The following is a 10,145-nucleotide window of genomic DNA, read 5'->3' as shown; positions in this document are numbered from 1 at the left end:
CCTCAACATTCCTCCTGTCCGCCTCAGTACCATGGGAAACAGAGCATTCTCCCACTCTGCTCCACAACTCTGGAATGCTCTTCCACCTGACTTACGTAATATTGACAATCTCTCGACTTTCAAATCACAACTCAAGACTCATCTGTTTAAGCTAGCCTTTTCTCTGTAACTTTTCCTGTTGTTATTCTTCTATTGCTGTTATTCTTGTTGTTATTCTTCTGTGTCCTTATATTGTAAAGTGTCCTTGGGTGTCTTGAAAGGCGCTACAAATAAAATGCATTATTATTATTATTATATCGTCTCGAGGTGCAGTCTTGATCATCTGTACCAAGTTTGGTGTAAATCCATCCATCAAGCGGTTATTCAGATATAAACTTTTTGGAATTATAGTGCCCCCTATTAGTATAACTGCATACAATTTAATACAAAGTGGCAACATCTCATCCACTATTGGTATCTAAATGCATTTTCCATAATCTTACAGTATGGAGCAGATATTCATAGTTAACTGTTGTGCTAGCTAGCGCTGAAGTGTTTTGTATTGCGTCACTTGCACAAAATTCAAAAATTTTAAAACTTTTCATCATGGCTTCAGCAGATCGGCCTATAGATATTATGTACCAAGTTTCACGTTGATCCAGCTTTTAATGTGGGAGTAGTATTCGAAAGTAGGTTTTGCCTTTATAGCGCTATAGCAAAAAAATCTAGTTATGCGGAAGTGGGTGTGGCCAATGTAAAAGTGATGCAGAATCATCCAACCTTTAAGGTCCAATCAAGATTTTGAGTATAGGACTTGCGGTTTAGGAATTATTAGCAAAAACGCATTGTCCTTTGCTATAGCGCCCCCTAGGTATGGGATGATATAATTTTTTTTGTCTGAGTAGAGGTAGGGTTTTTCTATCAGACTGCCTGGTTGGCTTTTCCCCAGCAGTTTCTGTTTTTTCTGGCCAACGCGTTTTACCGGAGAAGAATAAAATTAATACACAATCGTGAAAAATCTGTACAAAAACAATAGGGTTCCCTGCTCTGCTGGGAGCAGGCAAACTGGCATGCCTTGCATTGGCCCTCCGCTCGCTTCTGCGGGCTTGGAACTCTAATTAAGTCCAAAGACCCGTTTAAAGGTGGTTAATAACAGGTGCCTACATAGAAAAGTATAGAAAGTAATGCAGTTCATGGTTTCACTGTATTGCTTTCTATACATCTATAATGGCAGGCCCCAATTAGCTCTTCAGTCAATTTTTTTCTCATCAGATCAGTCACATACATAGTAGCCATGGGCTTGTTTCAATGTAGACCATGGTGTAAAAATGTCATGGTGCCAAAACACCAAATTTTCAGTCATACCATTCTGACTGGTTTAAATGTCTAAAACCAAGATTACGGAGACAGTGCACGTTTAGTTTTTCATCCCGCTCCAGTCAAAAGGAGAGACAAATATTCTAACCCCCCCCCCCACACACACACACACACTTAGTTCTACTTTCAAGATAATGCAGTTTAGAAACAAACGTTGCTAACAAGCTACAAGAGTTGGCATGTTAGCAAGTGAAACTTATATATAGCCTTCTGCAGAATTGCTACAAAGCTTAATAACCACCTAACTATTTACCAACAGTCAGGCTCTCAATGTTACCTTACAAAGAGCAGAACTAAAAAAGGAATATAATAGACAATTCATAAAAGCAGAAAAAAATGGATCTGATGCTGTAGTTTTGTTTTGGTCTGCCACTTTTGTGGACCTGTTTGAAAAAAAATCTCTGTTTGCTGACTCTGGTGCTGACACTAATTTAAAACTTCATTTAAATTTTAATTTAGCTTCAATATTTGTAATTCTCTCAGTCTCTTTATTTGTATTTGTGCATAAAAAAATGAATTATCTCTAGATATAGTTTGTATTAAATGTTATAATATTAGTATACTTAGAATTAAGTCAATATTACCAAATATATGATATGGATGGCAGCAGTAGTAATAATATTTGCATTGCAATATTTTTTTTGGTTTTAACTAAAAGCAAATAATTTATATAATGCATTTTAGATTTTTTGTTGTAATACCATAATAAAGTGAAGCTGTTGTGTCTTAGCTAAAGGTTATCATAAAAATAATCTTATACCAGACCATGCTAAATAACACTGTTAAAGCTCTACCAGGAGCATATCACAATGATATATGTATTACAACATTAAACCCTACTTTATCATGTATCAGTGTGAGCCATCCAACTGATTTTCAACTTAGAAATACCATGATAATCAAGGTATGACATTATTTCCTACTTCAAGTTTTGATATTCAAGGCAAAGAAACTGCAATGATATAGTCCCTTAGTCTGTTCTGGTGTATGTTTGCTGTTTGTTGAACACTTAGTGGAAGGTAAAGAGTTAATCTGAGTTCAGTTGTGGTGTGTTAGGAGTAGTTTGCCAAACTTCCTCAGTATTTTTTAATGATGCGTTCTTTTGCTCTCAAGCCACCCCACAACCATAGAATGGTCCTTACTTTGGTTTGGTAATGTTCACATGTGCAGAACAGCTGTAACAACTCAAACAAGCATGTGCATGAGCGCATATTACATGCTTTCATACATACCTACGAGCAGTGCTTCAAGCTTATTTTTAGAGTGACTATGTGAACTTGCCATATGTGTCAACTGCTGCTCTCAGAAACAAGATGGGAAAAAAATCAAAGTGCCAGCCAAAAACCTCAAAGAAAAGTTGGGTTTATGGGTGTGTATCAACTGTTCACGTACACAAATGGGCTCAAAGAACCAGCACACACACACAACATGCAAACCAGTAGAGCCTGTTCAGCTGTCTGAGTCACACTTAACCGTCAAACTTATGTCCCTTTGATGGCAGAAAGTTGTTCTCCAGTGCAGTGTGTTTGTGCAGGCCGACAGACAGAGATAGAGGTGAAGAAAAGAAGTGTGACTGACAGCAGCAGAGAATAAAGCTAGAATCTGACTGGGCTGTGACTGTTGGAACAGCATTCATTGGGAATTTTCAAAGATGTCTCGAAACATTTGCAGGGGTTCTCAGTCTCCTCATGTGAGACGCATTCTTGAGTTAAACTTGTTCAAAAAATTCTCGAAACATTTTCTCCTGAAATAATTAAAATTATAGTAGGTGTCTCCAACTCTTCTCAATTTAGTTTCTGTAAATCCAGAGCACTACAGTTGTATTTTTTGTGAATTGCCACCCGTTTGTGGTGCAAGACTGTGGCATTTATCACAAAGCTACTGTAGCCCTTCAGAAAACACTTGAAGCTACAGCCCCAATTACTAAAAACCACTCTAACTCTGCCTTCCTTTATTACAAAAGCACTCCGTTAGGTTAAATCATAAACGTGGGGGCAGCTGGCGAGGTGGGTACAAAATGCACAAAGGCATCAACTCGACGCGTTGGTCACAGCACGAGGGTGTGCGCGCCAACAGTGATGCATTCGCGTCACTGTTGGGTGGAAAAAAAACATGTATAAAAATGCTGTATTTTACAATAAACAAGGAGTATAGCCTGGCAGCAGGGTCAGTAAAACCTGGGGACCTGCCAGGCTTATAATACACTGGGGGAACCCTGTAACGTCCATGATCTTGAATACATTTCACAAGTTGTGCCCACAAAAATAAGCTGTGATTTTCAAAAACTGGAAATGCGACTACCAATTTACCTATTTTCTTACAGTTTTGTTAGTCGCAGCCCAGTGAGATAGTGGTTTAACATGGGAGAACATTACCTTTAAATCAATCATCTACATTGGTGATATTCCTGTGTAAGTATAAATTATAGCTGCACAGAGGCAGATTGGTGGTAGGTGTTGATGGGGGTAGAAGTCACTGAGCTGTTTCTTTTTCTCCCTTTTTATTTATCAATTGCCTCTGTCTTCATATTTTTCCTCAACACTCATTTCAACTCACTTGATGAAGCACCGAGCTCCTTCAAAGGTGTATCCTTCCTCCCATCCTGTTGGTAAATCTGTGAGGACAGGGAGGAAAGGAATTAAAAAAAAACAAAGCACACAAGACAAAGTAATCATAAGCATTGGTACAGGGTGCTATTAAATTGATTTTGCATGAACTGCAATGTGACACCTGTAACACAAACTCTGCTTGCAGCCCTTTCTTTTTTAAAGTGTCAATGGATACACACTGAAGCACCTCTATTACTATTCACCTGTTATTCTCCCATTTCTACCACAATTTTCAGTTTGCATCTCCTTTTAGTTTTGAAAAAGCTCATACATAAAAATATGTAATTATTGGGTTGAAGTTTGGGGTAATACCTACAAAGGTTCTCTACAAAAATTAAGCACAATGCAAAAAACAACAATAAGGATGATACACAATGTTTAGTAATTTGAACACACTGATCAACTTTTTTTTAAAATCACAAATTAGGAAATTTATGAATTTGGTAGAATTTAAAACTGCACAGGTGATGTTCAAAGCTAGAAATAATGTACTTTCAAAGAATATTCAAAATTTATTTAGGAATACAGAGGAAACGTAACACCTGAGAGGAAAATGTCATTAAAGCAACCCTGTGATCGCAGCACCCTTAAAAGCATATGCATATCAGTTCATAGAGTGATTTTGTGGAATGGCTTAGACCAGAGGTGTCAAACTCCAGGCCTTGAGGGCCGCTGTCCTGGGAGTTTTAGGTTTTTCTGCTCCAACCCACCTGATTCAAATGGTTTAATTACCTCCTCACCTAATCATCAAGTTCTCCAGGAGCATGGCAACAAGTCATCCATTTAAACCAGGTGTTTTAAAGCAAGAACACATCTAAAACATGCAGGAGAGCAGCCCACGAGGAATGGAGTTTGACACCCCTGGCTTAGACAAAGAGATTAAGCAAAGTAAAAAAAAAAAGTTTAAGGAGTACAAAAGGAGTACACAGTTTTTATAAACTGTATAAAAACAAATGAGACAAAATTACATTATTCCAACTGTTAATTTGTGTGTATGTATATTACGTTTTGATCTGTAGGTGATATGGGAGAAAATTTGTATCTGTAGGCATGGTGATGTATGTGTAGTATTTGTATGTAAACTTAGGGACAGGACAGGATAAGCCATTGCTTCTTTCTGCAGGTGTTGGTGCTGGTGTTGTTGTTTATGTTCAAAAGTGGGTAGTACTTGTTACATTTACTTGAGTAACCACCCATGTTAAACTTGTCTGGAGCTGGGGCTGTATTCATTAGACCCACATGCCTGCATTATGTTTTTTTATTGGTCTTATTGGTTTTTTATTGGTCTGTAATCTAATCAGAAATGTCATGTTTTCATTAGCTGTAAGCAACAAATCATCAGCATTGTTCATTAAAATGGTACATTACTGATATATTAAAATTAAATACGATAGGTACACTTAAGGACATTGTATTAGCCTTTAGGTAATACAGTCAACAAGTACTTTTACTTTTAATACTTAAGTAGTTTGAAAAGCCAGTACTTTCTTACTTTTACTTAAGTACAAATGTTAATATGGTACTTTTACTTTTACTTGAGTACATTTTTGTCTGTGTATTTGTACTTTTACTTACTTTTACGCAATATTGCAGAGTCGCGTTAACCAACACAACCCTACAACATCCAGAGCCTTAAGGAACTCCGGACGAATGTCATCCACCCCCGGAGCCTTGCCACCGAGGAGCTTTTCAACCACCTCGGTGACCTCAGCACCGGAGATTGGAGAGCCCGACCCAAAAGCTCCCAGGCTCCGCCTCCTCAATGGAAGACGTGCCGGTAGGATTGAGGAGGTCTTCGAGGTATTCGGCCTACCGACCTACAACGTCCCGAGTCGAGGTCAGCAGCACACCACCTTCACTATAAACAGTGTTGGTGCTGCACTGCTTTCCCCTCCTGAGACGCCGAATGGTGGACCAGAATTTCCTCGAAGCCGTGCAGAAGTCTTTCTCCATGGCCTCTCCGAACTCCTCCCATGCCTGGGTTTTTGCCTCAGTGACCACCTGAGTCGCATGCCGCTTGGACTGCCGGTACCTGTCAGCTGCTTCTGGAGTCCCACAGGCCAAGAATGCCCAATAGGACTCCTTCTTCAGCCAGACGGCATCCCTCACCGCCGGTGTCCACCAGCAGGTTCGAGGGTTGCCGCCACGACAGGCACCAACCACCTTGTGGCCATAGCTCTGATAAGCCGCCTCAACAATGGAGGCACGGAACATGGCCCACTCTGACTCAATGTCTACCGCCTCCCCCGGAACATGTTTGAAGTTCTCCCGGAGGTGGGAGTTAAAGCTCCGCCTAACAGGAGACTCTGCCAGACGTTCCCAACAGAACCTCACAATACGTTTGGGCATGCCAGGTCTGACTGGCATCCTCCCCCACCATCAGAGCCAACTCACCACCAGGTAGTGGTCAGTTGACAGCTCCGCCCCTCTCTTTACCCGAGTGTCGAAAACATGCGGCCGTAGATCAGATGAAACGACAACAAAGTCGATCATTGAACTGCGACCTAGGGTGTCCTTGTGCCAAGAGCACATATGGACATCCTTATGTTTGAACATGGTGTTCTTTATGGACAATCCATGACGAGCACAGAAGTCCTACAACAGAACACCGCTCGGGTTCAGATCAGGGGGGTCGTTCCTCCCAACCACACCCCTCCAGGTCTCACTGTCATTGCCCAAGTGAGCATTGAAGTCCCCCAGCAGAACAAGGGAGTCCCCAGGAGGGGCACTCTCCAGTAACCCTTCCAAGGACTCCAAAAAGGGTGTTCGGCGCATAAGCGCAAACAACAGTCAGAACCCGTCCCTCCACACGTAGGCGGAGGGAGGCTACCCTCTCGTTCACCGGGGTAAACCCCAACGTACAGGCAACAAGATGGGGGGGCAACAAGTATGCCCACCCCTGCTCGGCAGCTCTCACCGGGGACAACTCCAGAGTGAAAGAGTGTCCAACCCCTCTCAAGGAGACTGTTTCCAGAGCCAGAGCCGTGCGTTGAGGTGAGCCCTACTTTTTCCAGCCGGAACCTCTCAACCTCACACACCAGCTCATGCTCCTTCCCCACCAGAGAGGAAACATTCCATGTCCCGAGAGCCAGCTTCTGTAGCCGAGGATCAGATCGCCAAGGTCCCCGTCTTCGGCCACTACACATCCCACATTGCACCTGACCCCTTTGGCCCCTCCCATAGGTGGTGAGCCCATGGGAAGGGGGACCCACGTCTCCTCTTTGGGCTATGCCCGGCTGGGCTCCATGGGCGAAAGCCCGGCCACCAGGCGCTCGCCAACGTGCCCCACCTCCAGGCCTGGCTCCAGAGTGGGGCCCCGGTGGCCCGTGTCCGGGCAAGGGAACACTGTTTCCAATTCTGTTTCTCATCATAAGGGGTCTTTGGGCTGCACTTCGTCGGGCCCCTCACCTAGGACCTGTCTGCCTTGGGTGACCCTACTAGGGGCATGTAGCCCCTGACAGCATAGCTCCTAGGATCACTGGGACACTCAAACCCCTCCACCACGATAAGGTGGCAGCCCAGGGAGGGGCCTATCATATAGTGACTGCTGGAAACATGCACCAGCTCCCCCTTGACCCTAAATGGAGAAAGGTAAAGAAAATGCCTGGCTGTATGGTTTAAAATGTAATTCTACCTCTGTATTTTGTTGAACTGTTGGAGCAATAAGAAGCCTTTTTAACCCTCCCTGTTCAACCATGACTCATGTAGGCCATGTTCTACCCTCACTGGAACCAGTTCAAAGTTCAGCTCCCACAGACTAAAAGTGAATTAAATTATGTTCAGTTCACCACCTCAAACTTCTGAACTAAATTCACACTCGCAACATGAGCTACTTTAAGTTGATTTATCCAAATTTCACCAGCTAAAGTCTTATTAAAAAGTGATTTTGGTTTGGTTGCTGATTTATGTCAATTAGCTTAATAATTGAGTCACTGTAATATGATCTGCTCTTTACTTATGGCAGACTGTTGTAACATATAATCAAACCAGACTACTATCTCTAATTACATTTTTATACATCAATCATACATTTCCTTCAAGTCAAAATAACATTTTTACAAGTCAGAGAGTTATTTATATATTAACATTTTTACTAGTGATACTAGAAATATGAAAGTGAGGTAAAAAGGAGAGCATTTTATCAATAAGGGGTCTCCACAAACACATGGGGGGAGGGTGTTCCATTTGTCCTTCAGCAGACCCCAGTACGTCCTCCAGGAGACACCAGTCTGTCCACCTGAAGATCCCAGTCTGTCCTTCAGGAGACACCTGTCTGTCCTCCAGCAGACATCTGTTTGTCGTTCAGCAGACACCAGTCTGTCCTCAAGAAGAAAACTCACAGTTTTTCTACCTGAAGTAGATCAGGTTTGTCCTATGAAAATCTTTCACTGCAGCAGCCATTCAGCTGAACATAACAAAGTTAAATGTTGCCATTTTAAGCTGAGCTTGGTTAAGGTCCATCCATCTAATCATCCATTTTTTTCACCCGCTTTTCCTTTCCGGTTCGTGGGGGAGCTGGTGCTTATCTCCAGAAGTAACTGTGAGCGATGTGGGGTACACCCGGACAGGTCTCCAGTCCATCACAGGGACACATAGAGATAAATAAGACAAACAACCAATCATGCTCTTATTCACTCCTAGTGAGAATTTAATTAACGCATAACATAACATGCATGTTTTGGTCTGTGAGAGGAAACTGGAGTACCCGGAGAAAATCCATGTGTGCACAGGAGAACATGTAAACTCTACACTGTAAACTCTACACAAAAAGGCCAGGAGGCAAACCTACAACCTTCTGTGAAGTGACAGCTCTCACCATTCTTTAGCCATGCCATCAAGTAAAATTCATCAAGCATCAAGCAAAACAAGTTTAAAGTTCACAGAAATAAAAAGTCCACTCATGAACATGCTCTTTTGAATATGTTAATGCATAACACTGCCTATAGCAATCATGTGAAAACACAACAGAGGAATGGGGTCTCAAATATTCACGTGCCTTTCATACACTTTCAGGACTTTCTGAGATGCTGCCTTACTACCTCTGAAAAGTGGAAGTTTGTCTTTCTCCTTCTACTAGCTTCACTCACCCAGGTAGAAACAAACAATGTAAAACTGACTGTATCAAAGTGGAAATAATAGTATCATTCTTTAAAGTTACTGCATTGCATTTTCCTGCTCTAAACATCGAGGGGAAATAAAAGGTGAGATTTAAGACTTTAAGCCAGTCACAAAAACTGTTTACTGTGTTATGTAAATGTATCCAATTCATCAAATAAATAAAATGAGTTAGATGGAGGTCACTACTTATACCTACAACCATCTATTTTCTATACCTGCTTGTTCCTCTTCAGGCTCACAGGAAGCTGGTGCTTATGTCCACAGTCACTGGGCAAGAAGGAGGGTTACACACTAAACAGGTCACTGGTCTAACAAAGGGACATATAGAGACCAACAACCACGAACACATAGTCACACCAAGGGCTAGTTTAGAACCATCAGTTAGGAGAACATGTCTGAGGGCCCAGTGGTAGGGAGGTTGTCTTCCAAACAGAGAACCAAAAGTTGATCTCTAGGACCTGCAGCAGGTTAAAGTGAACCCCCGCTGTCCCTAATATGCTTATCAATGTGTGAGTTAGATTAAAAAAAAGATATATAGAGAAGGCGTATGAGGGGAAGAAATGTAGTTATTTCGGCACTGTATCACGGGTTGATGGGAGGCAGGGAAACATCTAATATATACATTAAAGAAAAATAGGAAAAGGAACTGAAGGAACATATAAGTGAGAAACAGTGGTTTAAAATCTGTAAAACGCAGTGTGCGACCACTTGTTCCCGTGTTTGAAGAGAATTCAATTGGAAAAATATAGCCAGATTTTTTATAACCCCAAATGTTAGAAAGAGGATGGTATCTAGCTCTCAGTCGTGCTGGAGACTCTGCGGTCAGATGGATGTAGGCCATACCCACATATTTTGGTCCTGCCGAAAATAATTAGATACTGGGATAACATATGTATTATTTTGAAAAAAATACTCTGATATGGAATACCCAGATCATGTAAGGCACTTTATTTGGGGTGTCTTACATATGACATAATTCAAAAAGAAGATGAATACTTAGCAAAAATTTTACTTTCTGCAACTAAGAAAGCCATCACAAGATTATGGTACAAAGAGGAACCA

The 10,145-nt window shown here is 41.7% G+C and overlaps 2 protein-coding genes across 9 annotated transcripts in view; one reads left to right on the top strand and one right to left on the bottom strand.

Moving 5' to 3' along the window:
• LOC108244131 (NLR family CARD domain-containing protein 3) overlaps positions 1-10,145 on the top strand; it is a 1,204,881-nt gene that overhangs the window by 523,597 nt on the left and 671,139 nt on the right. The gene's annotated exons all lie outside the window — the stretch shown is intronic.
• The window catches only part of LOC108248949 (pleckstrin homology domain-containing family A member 5), a 166,192-nt gene that overhangs the window by 138,456 nt on the left and 17,591 nt on the right, over positions 1-10,145 (bottom strand). For all 8 annotated transcript variants that reach the window (XM_017438017.3, XM_017438022.3, XM_017438018.3 and 5 more), the window contains exon 3: positions 3,913-3,970. In XM_017438017.3, coding sequence (XP_017293506.1) covers positions 3,913-3,970 — 58 coding nt within the window. The remainder of the gene's footprint in view (positions 1-3,912; positions 3,971-10,145) is intronic.

This window comes from Kryptolebias marmoratus, linkage group LG23 (genome assembly GCF_001649575.2).
Source record: "Kryptolebias marmoratus isolate JLee-2015 linkage group LG23, ASM164957v2, whole genome shotgun sequence".
In the NCBI taxonomy this organism is placed as follows: domain Eukaryota; kingdom Metazoa; phylum Chordata; class Actinopteri; order Cyprinodontiformes; family Rivulidae; genus Kryptolebias; species Kryptolebias marmoratus.
The sequence above is the reverse complement of the archived record's forward strand: the minus strand, read 5'-3'. Positions and strand labels throughout refer to the sequence as shown.